At 43.1% G+C, this 17,872-nt stretch overlaps 4 protein-coding genes across 4 annotated transcripts in view; 1 reads left to right on the forward strand and 3 right to left on the reverse strand.

Annotated features, from left to right (window-relative positions):
* The window catches only part of stx12l (syntaxin 12, like), a 133,086-nt gene extending 132,325 nt beyond the window's left edge, over nucleotides 1-761 (forward strand). Inside the window, exon 12 of the mRNA XM_055228031.1 lies at nucleotides 737-761. The gene's annotated coding sequence lies outside the window, so the exon portion shown is untranslated. The remainder of the gene's footprint in view (nucleotides 1-736) is intronic.
* The window catches only part of cep162 (centrosomal protein 162), a 37,776-nt gene extending 32,027 nt beyond the window's left edge, over nucleotides 1-5,749 (reverse strand). The window contains exons 1-4 of the mRNA XM_055227727.1: nucleotides 5,612-5,749; nucleotides 3,202-3,397; nucleotides 2,120-2,230; nucleotides 788-944 (exon numbers count right to left, since the gene is read on the reverse strand). Of these exons, the coding sequence (XP_055083702.1) occupies nucleotides 788-944; nucleotides 2,120-2,230; nucleotides 3,202-3,397; nucleotides 5,612-5,683 (536 nt within the window). The 5' untranslated portion in view covers nucleotides 5,684-5,749. The remainder of the gene's footprint in view (nucleotides 1-787; nucleotides 945-2,119; nucleotides 2,231-3,201; nucleotides 3,398-5,611) is intronic.
* Nucleotides 5,750-7,041: 1,292 nt separating this feature from the next.
* On the reverse strand, nucleotides 7,042-8,953 carry LOC117383485 (tripartite motif-containing protein 16-like). The gene has a single exon (XM_033980671.2). It carries the CDS (start codon nucleotides 8,944-8,946, stop codon nucleotides 7,684-7,686), a length of 1,263 nt encoding a protein of 420 aa, XP_033836562.1. The 5' UTR covers nucleotides 8,947-8,953; the 3' UTR covers nucleotides 7,042-7,683.
* Nucleotides 8,954-9,802: 849 nt separating this feature from the next.
* The window catches only part of LOC117383486 (oxysterol-binding protein-related protein 11-like), a 30,963-nt gene continuing 22,893 nt past the window's right edge, over nucleotides 9,803-17,872 (reverse strand). Inside the window, exons 14-16 of the mRNA XM_055227728.1 lie at nucleotides 17,471-17,653; nucleotides 10,820-10,973; nucleotides 9,803-9,919 (exon numbers count right to left, since the gene is read on the reverse strand). Coding sequence (XP_055083703.1) covers nucleotides 9,875-9,919; nucleotides 10,820-10,973; nucleotides 17,471-17,653 — 382 coding nt within the window. The 3' untranslated portion in view covers nucleotides 9,803-9,874. The remainder of the gene's footprint in view (nucleotides 9,920-10,819; nucleotides 10,974-17,470; nucleotides 17,654-17,872) is intronic.

Here is a 17,872-nt window from a genome sequence, read left to right on the forward strand (position 1 = left end):
TCCCCTAAAGAAGAACAGTCTTGATGCCACAATACTGAACAATTACCGACCAATCTTAACTCTGCCGTTTTTTAGACAAAGTCCTTGAAAAAGTAGTTTACCGACAGCTTATTAACTTTCTCCAAATGGACAGCTCCTTTGATGTTTTCCAGTCAGGTTTTGGACCCCACCACAGCACTGAGACTGCTCTTATCAAGGTGACGAATGACATTCGCCTGATGCAGTGTTGATCCTCTTAAATCTGAGTGCTCCCTTTGACACTGTTGATCATTTACTCTGCCACTGCATCCAACAGATCAGTATGTTATTGCAAAAACAACTTTCTTCAGCTAAACCCAGACAAGACTGAAGTCATAGTCTTTGGTCCATAGACACACAGAGAAAGTGTCAGCAGTCACCGCCAGTCTCTCTCTCCAAAACCTTCAAATCAGGCTAGAAATCTAGGGGTAATAATGCCACCTCCTGCTGGAATCCTGGTGTAGCATATGACTGAAAGGGTATGTATTCTGCCTCTTCTCTTTTAATGTTCATTTTATGATGATTACTTATGTTTTGATTTGCTGTATTGCTTGTAAAGCACTTTGAATTACTTTTTGTAAGAAGGAGGACGAGGCAGAATCAAGGTGTCTGTGTGTGTGTGTGTGTGTGTGTGTGTGTCGTACTTGGAGGTGGAGGAGGTGGAGTCCAGGTGTGTGTGTGTGTGTGTGCATGTCATACCTGGAGGTGGAGTCCAGAGGTGTGTGAGTGTGTGTGTGTGTGTGTGTGTGTGTGTGTGTGCATGTCATACCTGGAGGTGGAGGAGGTGGAGTCCAGGTCTCTGTTGAGTTTGGCGTAGTCGATGGTGGATGATGCTTGTGCCTCGAGTTCAGTGAAAAACTGGTTCTTCTCCTGCTCCTCCTCCAGAGTGTCCAGCCCCAAGATGGAGGAGAAGGGTGGGGTGACGCCTCACAACACAAACAAACATGATTATATAACACACACACACGATTATAACATACACACACACAATTATAACATACACACACACAATTATAACATACACACACATGATTATACTGCATTCCAAACTATAATGCAAATGATATTTTTCTCAAATTTTGCTGAATTGTCAATATAAATCACAACCTTTAGAGTACAATTTGAATATTATTAAATAAACCTCCTAATCAAAACAGTATTTTTTCAAAAATAAAAACTGCACTGTTCCAAATTATTCTGTACAACAGAGTTTCAAACCATTGTTGTAAAGAACTAAAAATGGTCATTTGTTTATTTTTCAATTAGAAGCATTAGCATGTTACTGAAATCAAAAGCTATTTCAATCCAAACATCTGAACAGGTCAAGTTACATTTTAACATAGGACTCCTTATTTGAGGAGCTTCATAATTCTTCCATCCATTGAACTTGTGAGTTTGCGGAGAGTTTCTGCTTGAGTTTCTTCGCTGGATGTCAGAATAGTCTCCCAGAGGTGCTGTTTGGATGTGAACTGCCTCCCGCCCTCATGGATCTGTCACTCGAGGATGCTCCAAAGGTTCTCAATAGGGTTGAGGTCAGGGGAGGATGGGGGCCATGAGTTTCTCTTCTTTTATGGCCATAGCAGCCAATGATACAGAGGTATTCCTCCCAACATGAGATGGTGCATTGTTGCAAGAAGATGATTTTGCTACGGAAAGCACTGTTCTTCTTTTTGTACCATGGAAGAATGTGGTCAGTCAGAAACTCCACACACTTTACAGAGGTCATTTTCACACCTTCAGGGACCCTAAAGGGGCCGACCAACTCTCTACCCGTGATTCCGACTCAAAACATGACTCCGCCCCCTCCTTGCTGACGTTGTAGACTTGTTGGGACACGGTGGCTGATCACCAACCATCCACCACTCCATCCATCTGGACCATCCAGGGTTACGTGGCACTCATCAGTGAACAAGACTGTTTGAAAATGAGTCCATGTATTTTTGGGCTCACTGGAGCCATTTATGCTTGTGAGCTTTGGTTAAGGGCCAAATAGAAGCTTTATGCATAACTGCCTCTGAAGGATACTACACCTTCATGTTAGCGTGCATCTCGTCAGTGTGCACCTCATTAGCGTGTGTCTCATTTGAATGCGTCTCCTTACCGTACATCTCCACGTTCTCGTCATTTCTCACTTGGATTCTGGATTCTTCTTCTCGAATTGTTTGTGATTTACGAAGAGATTTGAGAAAACTTTTTCCTGATCCCACAAGCCCTGGAAGAAGACCAAAAATACTATGTGTCAGATGCCTCCCCATCCTTCTATATTTCTGTGTGTCAGATGCCCTCCCATTTCCTTTATCGCTGTGAGAGATGTCTTGCTTGAGGACAACTCTATTCAATGCAGGAAAAGGGAATCAAACTGTAGTCCTGCCGGTTAGTGGGTGAGCTGCAGTACTACTGTTACACTAATCCCTTGACTCTACAGGAAGAGAATAAAATGGGGTATTTAGAAAGATTTGGTCCTGATTTAGTCCTTTTTGAACCAACTCCAGGTTTAGTCCTGGTTCAGTCCTGGTTTAGACCTGGGTTAGACTGGGTTTAGTCCTGATCCTCAGAGGATCTATAATTCTACTCTCAATGGGGGGTTCCATTTGGGGTACTTTAGGGTGTATTATATAATAAACTGTTATCTCATCCTAAAACACTGCTGTTAAAATGTCTAAAACAAAAACAGAAAAGAAGAGTCAGACCTCGCCTGTGTGTCCTCCTCCCACCAGGGGGAGCCCTCACCTGTGTGTCCTCCTCCCACCTGGAGGAGCACCAGGACACTGGCCGTGTCTCACTCCGTCAGCTGCATTTGAAGGGCACTTACGTCACTTTTGGCGCCACAAGACCCGTCCACTCTCATGCACCCTACAAATGCAGCTGACAAATGTGCCCTGCATTTCCAGTGTTTTCCAATGTAAGCACACAGACAAGGGTTGACGTACGCTCCGTGGCATAGGCCTGTCCTACTTCGGCACAGCCCTTGTGGTCGAAGGAGGCTACACGGAGGAGCACCCTTCGTTGGCCAGGTACAACCGTAGAAGTGTAAATGTACAACCGTAGAACTGAGACATGGCCACAGTCAGACCTCACCTGTGTGTCCTACCCCCACTAGGGGGAGTGCTCACCTGTGTGTCCTCCTCCCACCCGAGGGAGCTCTCACTTGTGTTTTCTTCTCCCACCAGGAGGCACTCTCACCTGTGCCATGATCCTCCTCCCTCCAGAAGGAGCTCTCACCTGTGCCATGGTCCTCCTCCCTCCAGGAGGCACTCTTTTTGCCATGTTCCTCCTCCTTCCAGGACACTGAGAGCTTCGGGGCTGATTTTTGACTTTTGTCTTTGGCTCCCGTCGACTTCTCCAAACTCCCCAAATCCACAGAATCATCAGAGACGGACTGAGAAAAAAAGGTGCGACATTACACAGGTGAGATTCAGATGAAGGAAATGCCCACAGTCACCTCATGTTTCCACACCCACAGGCCGTGTCCCAATTCGCCAAACTGGCCTTAGAATCACCATTCGAAGTGTGCATCGAAGGGCAGTTATGTAATTTCCGGCGCGACAAGGGCTGTCCCATTTCAACGCACCCTACTGAATGCGCCCAACAAACCTGCCCTTCCCTTTGCACCGTTTCCATGGAGATCGGACGTAACCGAAGTGTGCATCCGTGCAAACTTCTCGCACTTCTATATCCCATCATGCACAGCGGCTATGCAAAAAAGAGAAGAAAATGGAGTCCGTTGCGCAATACATGTTCAAATGTTCGTACTGGTTTACCTCATCTACAACAGTGCGACATGAAACTGTTAAATCTGAATAAAGATCTGTACAGTGTGTTTGATGATTAAAAAGGAGGGGAGTTACATGGAATAAAGGAATGTGGAGTTATTGCTAGACAATAAGAGACATTATTATCATTAAAAATTATTACTGCAATAAGAATAATGTAAGGTGTTATGTAATGTTCGTTTCTATTGTAAGCGTCAAAGACCAAGAGACTGAAACGTAAAGTCAGAAGGTTTAATGATCCACACAGGTAATGTGAACAATGAAGCAACGGACTCTCCAGAAAGGATAGAAGAGAGTCCTGAGACGTGCACAAAATCTTCATGAGTTCCGTACATTCCATAGGTCTGCGCCCCCTGGTGGGCACGTGTCATTTACTTTCGTGTTAGTAAATCAAGACACTAGCTTGATGTAGTGCTGCACTGCTAGAAAATACCTTATAATAATCAGATGAAAAGAACTGGCACGGCACAAAAGGGAAACAGCACCCTCTACTGTTATTAAAGCGGTGTAGCCACTGGCCAAAATACCGAACCATTAAACTGCAATATCCCACTATATGTACAACTAATCAGTGTCTCTGGTTTATAGACTATGAATGTAGAAATGATATTGTTACCTCTGTCTCTGTTATTACGTTTTCACAAGGTATATTTTGTTAAACTTATGAAGTAGCTACAATTGAGTAAAAAAATCACCTCGAACGTTATATTTGCCTATTGATATTCAATCTAAACAGAAAGAAACAGCTGTGACGACGACATCTTGACTTTTCTTCTATTAAATAATAAATAATTAAAAATAACGTACATAATGTATGTATCGTACGCTCAAAGACAGCGGTGGAAGTGCGGTCTGTGGTGTCGGCCTGTCCCACTTCAGCAAGATGGCAGCTACACTGAGGAGGGCAGATTCCCGACCGGAACCTTCAAACTACACTTTGAAGAGTACTTCGAAGGGACCCTTCAAAAGGTGCATTTGGCGAATTGAGACACGGTCACAGTCATCTGCTGTGTCCACACCCACAGTCATCTGCTGTGTCCACGCCCACAGTCATCTGCTGTGTCCACGCCCACAGTCCAGGTGAACAGTGTTTTACAGAAGTGTTTTATTTCTGGGAGTCTGAACAGTTTAGATTATTAAGCAGTTGGTAAGTCCTTCAGATGCTATTCACGTCATGGTTAGAGCTGTCAAAAGTATCGACCCCAGACACTAATCGATATAAAATGAGTATCAAAACTAGATCCTCATGTTTCACAGGTATCAATACTAAAAAAGTCCCACTGACAGAAATGAAACTCTCCTAAATCTGTTTATAATAACACATAGACTAGTATACGCCCATGGACCACTATGAACCTATTGGATTAAACCAGGACTAAACTAAATCTAAACCAGGTTTAAACCAGGACCGAAGAGCCGTTCAGACTTTACACTAAACACAACAAGAGCCGTTCAGACTTTACATTCAACACATTAAGACCCTCAGGATTCATCACAATCAAAAGTCCGATATGAAAATCACATAAGCTGCAGTTTGTTTAGTCTCATCTCCTCCCTAAAAACACTAAGATCTGTACAAACAGGTTCCGAAATGTTCCTGCGCGTCAGATGCCCTCCCTGTATCAGATGCCCTCCCTCCCTGTGCGTCCATGGGGTCTTATTGTGCATATAAACATAACCCTGTAGATCTGTACAAACATGTTCTGAAATGTGATTCTTGTTTAAAATGTGAACTTTGAACAGATATAATGAGACATTCCCCTCATCTTCAGCCCATGTATTGATGTTTAATCACATCTGGTTTATAAAAGTGTCGTTACCTCTTTGAGAAAAAGCTCAAACTGTTGGTCCAGCTCCGATGTGGTCAGTCTGCGGGTCATTCTGCGGCGCATAAAGTCACCCAAACAGCGCACAATCAAGGTTTAAACGTGCTTTTTAAACTGCGTTATAGTCATAGTTATAACACATTTATCATGTATAACAATAAAACCTAAAAACGGTTTAACTCGGACTAAATCACGTCCAACAGTGAAATACATGTACATCAGACTGAACGCGTCCAGGCTAAACTCCTAAGCTAACACTATGAGTCCTTTTGCTATGTTAGCCGCTAAAACTGCCGCAAAAACTGCCCCAAAACCTGCGTCATGAAATGAATAATGCGCCTGTATATGTCAGAAATGTGCCGGGTGTACAAATTCACTTTTAAACCACTGAATCTCCGACATTTCTTCTTGTTTTGTTTTTTAAGCTGTTCCCGCGGAGTTTCCCGGGATTGCTAGATCTGAGGCAGAATTCCGCTCAAAACAGAAAACACCGCCCCCATGTGATGAAAACACGTCATTACAGCTCCAAAAGAAAAAAAATCTATCTATAAAAATATCTTTAACTCTGGATATAATAATAATAATAATAATAATAACAATAATAATAATAATAATAATAATAATAATAATAATAATAATAATAATAATAATAACAGTGATGTGAACACATGTACTGAAAATACTCATACTCATTTACTTTAGTACAGTTACGCTGGTGCAGTTACTCTGATATGAGTACAGTTACTCGAGTACTGTGTTGTGAGTACAGTTATTCGAGTATTATGTCGTGAATACAGTTAGTTGAGTACTATATTGTGAGTAGTTACTTGAGTATTATGTCATGGGTACAGTTACTCGAGTACAATGTTGTGAGTACAATTACTCTCAGTACTGTGTTGAGTACAGATACTTGAGTATTGTGTTGTGAGTAGTTACTTGAGTACAATTTTTTGAGTACAGTTACTCGAGTACTGTGTTATGAGAACAGTTAGAGTACTATGTTGTAAGTATAGTTACTCGAGTATTATGTCGTGAGTACAGTTACTCAAGTACTGTGTTGTGAGCACAATTACTCTGAGTACTATGTCATGAGTACAGTTATTCGAGTACTAATTGCTAAATGAAAGATAAATATATGTGGTTGACCTGGTTTGACTCAGAACCATGTGACCAGTGTGAGTTTAATGTGTGACCAGTTTATAATTGTAGGTTACTCCCTGGTTTGAAAGAGCAGCTGACGTAACATGATGCCTACGTGATTCTTGGAGTAACTGTCTATAACCTCACTGTAAACAGGCCAAACCATCTTTTACACATCACATCTTTTTTATATTCATTTATTTATTACTGACAAACCAAAGGAGGGTTTTTCATATGTGCATTAAAGTTGTGTAAACCTGTGTATGAAAACCCTGTGTGTCTCCCTCTGAACCATAAACTGCTTATATATATTTATATATAAAAATAAACTCTGCAGCTGTTCAGAACAATACAGCTCATTTAGAGTTTATTTTAATGACAGAAATAGTTGGCTACATTTAGAATCAAAGAGTTCATTTGTAAAAAACGATCAGTTCCATTTAAAAAAGTCGTCGGATGCTAGTTTACTCTTAGTACAGTGATATTTACACAAGACACAAGTATTTTACTGCTCTAAAACATAAGCCCATCCCTTCTTCAAAATGTCCACTTTACATTATTGTTACGGCTCAAATCTGTAGAAGATGGGGTCAAAAGAAAAACACTTTTTACAAACATATCTGTTTTTGAACTCTTCCATTTGGATCACACTGATTAAACAGAAAAAGACTTTTATCAGAGTTATATTCCTCATCATGAAACATATTTGTACATTTAGCCCAGCACCAAAAGCCCTGGGCAGTATTTCACCTGCAGAGTTAGTGGTGAGTCTACATTTTAAAATAACAGCTCCTCTTTGGACTTCCTCTGGTGTTTCTCACTCTGGTTCTGATGCTGTTTTTATGTCCTGAGTCCTGTCCCAAGTCCAGTTTAAGTCCAGAACAGACCAGGATCAAAATGGCGTCTGGCCGTGACCGTTGATGAGGTTATTTCAGTTTAAGGAAACGTGCCGTAGATACAAACCCGACAAGGACCCCAGCGTGTAGAGCCTGAGTGAAGCGGGTCTGGACCCTGTGGAGCAGTCTCATGGTTTCATCCTGAACACTGTAAAAGGACAGTGCCCCTGCACTGTGGTCCAGGTAAACCCCGATTCTTCTGGACCGGACCGGACCTGAGATCTCAGACCGGACTTTGTTGCTCCAAAATGAGTAACTTTTGCTCTGACAGTCCAAGGCCCAGGATTTCCCATTATCTCCAAACTCACAGTCTCTCTCAGTGTTTCCGTAAGCAGCTGCTATTAGAACCATCCCGTCCCACTCCAGCTCCCAGTAACAGCGGCCCGTCAGCGCCTCTCGGCTCAGGACCTGGTACACGCTGAATCTGTCCGGATGATCTGGAGAACGCTGCTTTTCAAACACAAACGTAGCTCTTGTGTTTCCATCAGACAGAGACACGTGTGGGTCTGCGGTGTCCGGATCCAGAGTGATATCGCGTGCGTATCTGAGGAAGTCTTCTCTGGAGCTGGGCTCAGGGTCTTCAACTATGACCTTCCCCAGAATGAGCTGCAGTTTGTCCCTGAGCGCAGACACAGCTCTGGACACGTCCTCAAAGTCCCTCCTTGGTCCAGTCTGGATCCTGGACTCCGTGTGCTGTGTGTCTGTGGCCAGAGGGGGGCGGCACTGGTCACGGTCCTGGGTGAGGGCCAGAGCGTCCAGCTCAGAGAGGCTCCTCTTCATCTCAGTCACGTCCTCCTGCAGTTGGTTCTGGAGCCGTTGGAGTCGGCTCAGTTGGATCTGCTCCTGGGAGCGGATCCAGTTCTCCACTTCAGAGCGTCTTTGCTCCAGGAGAAGGGCCAGGTCTCTGAAGCTGTCCCCGCTGTGCTGCAGCGCTCTCTGCGCAGAGCGGCTGATGTCCTGGGCCTCCTTTTGGAGCCTCTGGAGGTCTGTCTCTTTGTGCTGGAGGCTCTGGAGGAGCAGGACCCTCCTGGCCGACAGCCCTGCCTGACTGTGGGCCCTCTCTGGGGCAGAGGTGTGATGAGCCTTGTGTCGGTCCATGCAGCAGATTACACATAGGAGCTGTCCGTCAGTGCAGCAGAACCTCTTCCTCGCCTTGCCCTGGTGTTTGCGTACGCAGCTGCCGCAGTAGTTGTGTCCACAGGGAAGCGGGACCGGCTCTTTCAGTTCCTCCAAACACAAGGAGCAGGTCAGAGCCGTCGGATCCACTGCGGGGTCCACTGCGCTCTGAGCCATTTGTGCCTCTGAGAGACAGTCACTTCCTCATAACAAACTCACAGATTGGGAGGGGCCTGAGTGCAGCAGGAAGTGACTGTACAGTGTGATCCACACACACATGTGACTGAGGTGGGAGGGGCTTACAGGACAAACAGGTTTGTTCAGCTCACTCATCTCCACAGTGAAACACAGGTTCAAAATGAAGAGTTTAGATGTGAGCTCCAACACCTGAGGGCTCCATCTCCTCACTCACCTGTCACCAGAGAGACAGGGCAAAGGGCAAAGGTCATGCACCAAAACCTTCTGTGGGAAATAAACCATCACATGATTAAGGAGCGTTCCCTTGTAATTTTACAAATATGTAAATTATGTAAATAATTTGACATTTGTTTATTTAAACTGACAGAGAAGAAGCTTTGTGTCAGTGTTTCATGTGGACAGGCCCAGTGTTTACACAGATATTAACCATAAACCAGGTCCACACATCTATAATCTGACAGTTTTATTTGTAACCCTTCATCGCTATGGCAATGGTCCTTCTGTTTATCATTTTTATGTTTTTATCATTCTAAACCCCATGGATAACCTTAATAAAACTGGTTAGACTTCAGTGACACCAGATTGGCGACACTCATAATTCTAAGTGTGGACTTTACCCCAGAGACAATCAGCAGGGGGAGATGGAGGATGTTTTATTTACCCCACAACAACTCAATTAACAGTTACAAACTTATTTTATTTAAGATTTGAAAAAGTTGCTAAAGTCCTGCTTTTAAATAGTCTGTACTTTGCAGTTTCCTACTACTTCGTTGTCTTTGGCACTTCCTGGTCTCACCTCCTGAGTCCTTGTGTTTGTGGATGGTCCTGGTCTGGACCTGGTACTGGCTTGGATCTTGCCCAGTTCTATTTTTTGTGGTTAGTCCTTGAACAATGAGCTGCATCTTGGTCAGTGAGTCTCCCACAGAGGCCTGCTGTAGGTCCAGCCATCGCCCTGAGGAAACGAGAGAGTTCAAATCAAATTAGAGTCGTATTTGTCACCTTCAGTGAGAGTTTTCTACCTCTGTGTCAGCAAGGCTGAGTTTTTACCTCTGTGACTGCACAGGTTGAGATTTACCTGTGTGTCTGTGCAGGTTGAGTTTTTACATGTGTGACTGCGCAAGTTGATTTTTTACATGTGTGTCTGCGCAGGTTGAGTTTTTACCTGTGTGACTGCGTAAGTTGAATTTTTACCTCTACGACTGCACTGCTTGAGTTTTTACCTCTGTGACTGCGCAGACTGTTCTTTTAACTGCATGTCTGTGCAGGCTGAGTTTTTACTCACATGACTGTGCAAGTTGATTTTTTTACCTGTGTGACTGCGCAAGTTGAGATTTTACCTGTGTGACTGCGCAAGTTGAGATTTTACCTGTGTGACTGTGTAAGTTGAGTTTGTACCTCCGCGACTGCACTGCCTGAGTTTTTGCCTGCGTGACTGCTCAGACTGTTTTTTTAACTGTGCGTCTGCAGTACACTTGGCCTGATACCTGTCCTTGCCTCAGGAGTCCTTCCTCCTTCTTCAGCTTGATGACATCCCTTACTTCTGGCGTCTATCACTGGGTTGGGGGTTGCCGCGGCAACATGCACCAGACCCATCACAACCACAGCTATGAGAGGCCACATCGATAATGGAGGAGAACATTGTCTGCTTGGACTCCATGTCCCCAGCCTCCCTCAGGATCTGGGAGCAGTTCTGGAGGTGAGAGCTGCTGACAGAGGGCTCCAGACGTTCACAGATCCTCATGATACACTCGGGTCTGCTGAGTTTGTCTGGATTCCTCCTCTACAGTGGATCCAACTCACCACCAGGTGGTGCTCTACAGCTCTGCCCCTGTTATAACCAGTATTCACTGACCTGTTTGGTGAAGTGTTTGGGGGTCCAGGGCGTTTTTGAGGCTGCTCGCTGTCTCTCATCATTCCTCTGTCTCTCCTCTAGGTGGTGCTTGTTTTCTGTGGCCTCATCCATGTTTCCTGCCTTCAGAGCCTCGGTCACATGCTGCCACAAACGCCTGAATCAGAAAGAAATCACAGTTATGTCTGGAGCCTGGGTTCAAATGATAAAAGCATATATTAAAGAGACCAGCTTTTTTTTAAAAGCATCTCTTGAGGTAAAAAAAAAAAAAAAGTAAACTGTGTGCTATGCATCTAATTAAAAAGAGTTTTATTGTCTGAGAATCAGTCACCCAAAGTACATGGTTAGCATGCTAGTTGTTTTGATTCTGGTCAAAACTCTCTTGTGTAAAGAGCTCATAAACTCATCATGGTGAATCATTAGGATGCTCTGAATGCATAAGTTCAGTGAGGAGTCACTTTGGACCAAACAGTTTTAAATGTAAAAGTAGATTTCAGTAAAAATCAGGTCCTGCTCCTTAAGGTCGTCTTTGTTCCTTAAGGTGGTCTTTGCTCCTTTGTCGTCTTTGTTTCTTAAGGTCATCTTTGTTACTTAAGGTGGTCTTTGTTCCTTTGCCGTCTTTGTTCCTTAAGATCATCTTTGTTCCTTAAGGTCATCTTTGCTCCTTAAGTTTGTCTCTGTTCCTTTGTCATCTTTACTCCTTAAGGCTGTCTTTATTCCTGAAGGTCATCTTTGTTCCTTAAGGTCGTCTTTGCTCCTTAAGTTCGTTTTTGTTCCTTTGTCGTCTTTGTTCCTTAAGGTCGTCTTTGTTCCTTAAGTTTGTTTTTGTTCCTTAAGGTCGTCTTTGTTCCTTAAGGTCATCTTTGTTCCTTAAGGTCGTCTTTGTTCCTTCGTTGTCTTTGTTCCTTAAGGTCGTCTTTGTTCCTTTGTCGTCCTTGTTCCTTAAGGTTGTCTTTGTTCCTTTGGTGTCTTTGTTCCTTAAAGTCGCCTTTGTTCCTTAAGGTCCTCTTTGTTCCTTAAAGTCGTCTTTGTTGCTTAAAGTTGTCTTTGTTGCTTAAAGTCGTCTTTGTTCCTTTGTTGTCTTTGTTGCTTAAGGTTGTCTTTGTTCCTTTGTCGTCTTTGCTTCATAAGATCATCTTCGTTCCTTAAGGTCATCTTTGTTCCATTATCGTCTTTGTTTTCTTAAGTTCGTCTTTGTTCCTTCGTCATCTTTGCTCCTTAAGGTCATCTTTGGCTGAGTTCATGTCACATTCCTCCAGAAAGCTGTAGTTTTCTTTTACTTGAGTCATATTTTTAATCAAAAACAACAGGATTACTCGAACATGAAACACTCAAAATACTCTCCTTTATGTCTCCTTTAAAGACATAGCATGTAACATTTTAGACAAAAAATAAAAGCATGTTTTTTCATTATGGATGTTTTTATTGCAGTGTGTCCTTACTCTGAGTTTGCTTGCCTCTCCAAAAACCTGGCTCTTAATTGGCCTTGAGGAAGGTCTTCTGCTGCTTGTTTTCATGGAAATGTTCCTTTGGCTATAACATTCCACAGCATTTGAAAAAACACATCTATTTCCATGGAAAGTCTCGGTTCTGTTTCACCTCAGAGCCAAGTTCACCTCTGCACAGAATCAACTTAAACTCACAAATGACTTGTTTTAGGTGCTGACAATGGACTAGTCCTAGTCCTGGTTCTGTTGGACCTCAGAGCAGGTCAGTCCTGGTTCTCTTGGACCTCAGAGCAGGTCTCAGCCCTGGTTCTGTTGGAGCTCAGTGCAGGTCTAAGTCGTGGTTCTGTTGGACTTCAGTGCAGCGTTTGACACCATCGACCACAACATTGTACTACAAAGGTTAGAATGTGACACAGGTGTCAGAGGGGCAGTCCTCACCTGGTTTAATCATACTTATCTGATAGGTACCAGTTAATGTGAATCAGTGTCTTGTCTAAAAGTGATGCTGAAATACTTATCCACGCATTTGTTACATTAAGGCTAGATTACTGTAACTCCCTACTAGCCGCATGCCCTAAAAACTCTGTATAAAGTTTTCAACTAGCTCAAAATGCAGCAGTCAGGCTCTTAACAGGAACACCGTTTCTACATTTAAGATCAGGCTTAAAACATCCACATGGCCAGACCAGCTAGAAGGAGAAAAAATACCTGCAGTTTTAGTTAAGTTGCCTTAGGAGCGGCTTTGGGGGAAGTATAGTAACCTGAGCACTATACTATTTCCTCCCTGTCAACAGCATTCACTATTCAGTTCACCTGGAGTTCGTTCATTGCTATTCACATGTTGTTCCCTGTCCCACTCCCCTCTGGGGATTACAACTGTTTCAGATGCCCTCCTGCTGACTACCCAGTGATGCCTTGACCCTAGATGCCCTCCTGTGCCCTGATCCTGTTCTGTGGGCCCAGACCCTCCCTTCCCTAACCTGGCTGGATGACCCAATACCTGGCTAGGATGATCCCCACCCTGCCATGCATAAGCCTCCCTCTGACTCTTAGTTGAGTGGCTCTGTCTCTTAGTTGAGTGGCTCTGACTCTTAGTTGAGTGGCTCTGGGTCTTAGTTGAGTGGCTCTGGGTCTTAGTTGAGTGGCTCTTGCTCTTAATTGAGTGGCTCTGACTCTACAGAACTCTATCTGTAAATGGATGCACATTAATCCTGGACACATCTGCAGCTGCCCTCCATGGGAATGGATCTCTGGACAGCACTGGACAGTTTTTCATTTGCTTGTTTTCTGTTGATTGCAAAAGAAAAACAAAATCTGTCAACTGGACAAAATGTTGTAGGAGTGATGTTTTGCTGCTCATTCAAGCCGCTTCTTCAGTTCTGGTCAGATTATTGCTGGACACTGGTTATATATGTCTGAGCTAACTACACTGAAACTCAAAACCTGTTGTCTACAGTTTCAGTGTCTGATGTGGTCTACTCCCTTCAGTCTAGTGAAGAGTGCAGTGAGCGTTAAACTGGAGAAACTAAACAACCACTCCTTAAGAGAATGTACCAACACCATTGAGAGAGCAGCTCAGGACCCCAGTCTGCTGTACATCTACATCTCAAAGACACTGACCACTCCTTTGAAGAGAGTGAGGTGCAGATCTGAGCCAAAGAAAACAAATAGTTTGAGAGAGGAGTTAAAAAAGCTATTTTTTCTAGGAAAGACAATCCTTCCTTGAACATGAATGGGGGCCTGAAACATCATCTATCCTCCACCTATAACTCCATCCTCAGATCCAAAGTAAATGAAGGAAACAAAGAGAACAATAGAGCTAGCCAGGATGGTAATGGGTGTGAAAGCACCCATTAGTGGCTTGAATGACTATGCCAGTGCTTCTCAATTATTTTCTATCATGCCCCCCCTATAAAGAACAAAAAATTTTGCGCCTATTTGATTAAATAAACATCAAATGAATAAATTAAAATTAAATAAATGTCAAAATAATACATTAAAATTAAATTAATATCAAATTAAAACAAGTAATTTAGCAATTTGGTATGCCACCTTATATAATGCTCAGTGCTTGCTGCTTTAAGTGACATTTACAAAGCGGGATGATTGTTGTTAATATTTGGCACGTTTATGCTGAAAAAACTCCAGCGTCTTATCAGCGTGACTGAAGTGTAATGAGGTGGCACCTTAACTTATTTGTCTTCACACTGTCCGCTGCCACAGCAGACACCGGTCTGTCCTCGTGTCCCACCGGAGTCACGGTGAAGCCCAGTGCTAAATACGCTTCATCAGACTCCTCCTCATCTTACTTTTCGTATGACTTTACCTCCGTCTATCTCCGCCTTTCTTTTCATCCCTGTTAAAATGTTTTCCATAGTGTTTCTTTAGCAAAAGTGTTTCTTGTTCACTGCCCTGTGTCACGATCTGTTCACTCTGTCCTGCTCTTTGCTGCGTGCGCGCTGCGTACAGTACTACAGTGTCATACGCGGAGTCATACGCGCCCCCCCGGTATCTCACCGCGCCCCACTATTTGAGAACCACTGGACTATGCTAAATAGGACTTAGGCACAGTGCACACCTGGGTTGCACAATAGACCTAAGATACATACAGAAAGTGTAATTAAAAGCTGTTTACAGTTACAGTGTAGTTAGCTCCTCCATTCAGACAGATATAAGGCAGTGTCCAGAAGCAATCTGACCAGCACTGAAGAATGGACTGGGATGAGCAGCCAAACGTCTTCACACGTTCAACAATTTGTCCAGTTGACAGATTTTATTTTTCTTTTGCAGTGGATCAGACCTGGACGACTGAGGGATTACACAAATATCTGTTTTCTGTTGATTAATTTGCTTGTCTATTTCTGTTTCATTGTTGATTTTCTACCCTTTTGTTACTTAAATCAATTCTCACGTTCAGCCCTAAGAGGGAACTGCTGTTGTGATTTTGGGCTTTACAAAGACAAATGGAACTGAACTGAAAGTCCCATTGAGACACAGTTGTGTGAACAGCAGCAGAACCAGTGTAACAGGTCCAACAGAGAAGGCTTCATTATAATCACATAATATCATTATAATGACATCATATACAACCCCAATTCCAATGAACTGTGTAAAACTTAAAAAAATACAGAATACAATGATTTACAAATCCTTTTCAACTTATATTGAACTGAATAAACTACAAAGACATGATATTTAATGTTCAAACTGATACAATTTTGTTTTATGCAAACATTCACTCATTTTCAATTTGATGCCTGCAACACGTTCTAATAAAGCTGGGACAGGGGCATGTTTACCACTGTGTTACATCACCTTTCCTTTTAACAACAATCAATAAACATTTGGGACCTGAGGACACTAATTGTTGAAGCTTTGCAGGAGGAATCCTTTCCCATTCTTACTGAATGTACAACTTCAGCTGCTCAGCAGTCCGGGGTCTCCGTTGTCGTTTTTTGTGCTTCATAATGCACCACACATTTTCAATGGGAGACAGGTCTAGTATCCACACTCTTTTACTAAGAAGCTGTTGTAACACGTGCAGAATATGGCATGGCATTGTCTTGCTGAAATACACAGGGACCCTAAAAAAGATGTTGCTTGGATGGCAGCATATGTTGCTCCAAAACCTGTATGTACCTTTCAGCATTAATGGTGTCTTCACAGATGTGTAAGTTCCCCATGGGCACTAACACGCCCCCGGACCATCACAGAGGCACTAACACGCCCCCGGACCATCACAGAGGCACTAACACGCCCCCGGACCATCACAGAGGATTTTGAACTTTGCACTGATAACAATCCAGATGCTCCTTTTCCTCTTTGGCCCACAGGACACGATGTCCATGATTTCCTAAATCAATTTGAAATGTGGACTCGTCGGACCACAGCACACTTTTCCACTTTGTGTCAGTCCGGTTTCATGAAGTATTCTTGAGCCCATGTGGTAATATCATTTACACATTCATGTCTGTTTTTAATACAGTACCACCTGAGGGGTCGAAGGTCACGGGCATTCAATGTTGGTTTTCGGCCTTGCTGCTTACGGGCAGGGATTTCTCCAGATTCTCTGAATCTTTTGAGGATATTATGGGCTGTAGATGATGAAATCCCTAAATTCCTTGCAATTGTATGTTGAGAAACATTGTTCTTAGACTGTTGGACTATTTGCTCATGCAGTTGTTCACAAAGTGGTGAACCTCGCTCCATCTTTGCTTGTGAATGACTGAGCCCTTCGGGGATGCTCCTTTTATACCCAATCATGACACTCACCTGTTTCCAATGAACCTGTTCACCTGTGGAATGTTCCAAACAGGTGTATTTTAAGCATTTCTCAACTTTCTCATTGTTTTGTTGCCCCTGTCCCAGCTTTAGTGGAACGTGTTGCAGGCATCAAATTGAAAATTAGTGAATATTTGCATAAAAACAAGAACGTTTTTATTTGTATTGTAAATATATATATTTTTTTTCAAGTTTTACACAGCGTCCCAACTTCATTAGAATAGGGGTTGTAATACCATTATAATGAGTTTGTGCTTGACCCATACTAGCACACATGCTAATGTATGCTAATCATATTTCTATTACTGTGAACCTGATGAAATTTGCATACATGCTAACACATGCTTATCTTATTTCTATTATTATGAACCTGATGAAACTAGAGCACATGCTAACACATGCAAATCATATTTCTATTACTGTGAACCTGACAAAACTATCACACAAGCTAACACATGCTAATGTTATTTGTATTACTGTGAACCTGATTAAACTAGCACACATGCTAATATGTGCTCACCTCATCTCTATTATTGTGAACCTGTTGAAACAGAAACATCCCAAACACCACACATCCATTCCACATTATGGCCCCTGTTCCTCACAGTCCTAAAACTTCTGAGGTCAGACTGGGTCAAATGGCACGGGTCACTGGGAGGAGGCCAGAGGTCAGACTGGGTAAAATGTGCTTGAGGCGGGTCCCTCATTATTATACTGTCATATTATTAAAGGTGGAACCTTCCAGACAAAACCAGTATTTAAACAATATTTAAAGGAGCAGGACCGTGCCCTTCACATGAGCTAATGTCCTCCTCAAAAACACACCTGGAGCTGTGTTTTGTTTCATTCACACATGTTTGAGAAACACTTTATTATAGTCTAAATCTGCAGGGTTTGTGTGTTAAACATGTGAATGAGCTCTGACCGTGACTCCAGGGGGCCTTGCTTCTCCACGTGTCTCATCCGTTTCCTGGTCACTGGAAGTCTGTGTGTGTCCATGAGTTTGGTCTCTCCGCTGCTGTAGGTGAATTCTAACACACCGTTCCACTCGCCCTGAGCCCGGCACACTACCGCCCCCGTGTGGTTGTGTCTCACCTCTGCGGTCACTCTGAAACACAAAACAAACACTGTCCAGCTCCTGTTTCCAACCACAGGGGGCAACAGAGGTCATTCTCTAACTGTTATTTAGCCACAAACAAAGAGCAAAGTTCACGTGATTTACACAACAGTGATGATGAGATTAATACAAATATATTCATCTGTCATAAGACAAGTTTAGAGCAGGGGATTGTGGGTAAATATTTTCTGTGTAGAGTTTGCAGTAAGA

The sequence above is a fragment of the Periophthalmus magnuspinnatus genome, chromosome 16, assembly GCF_009829125.3.
Source record: "Periophthalmus magnuspinnatus isolate fPerMag1 chromosome 16, fPerMag1.2.pri, whole genome shotgun sequence".
NCBI lineage: Eukaryota > Metazoa > Chordata > Actinopteri > Gobiiformes > Gobiidae > Periophthalmus > Periophthalmus magnuspinnatus.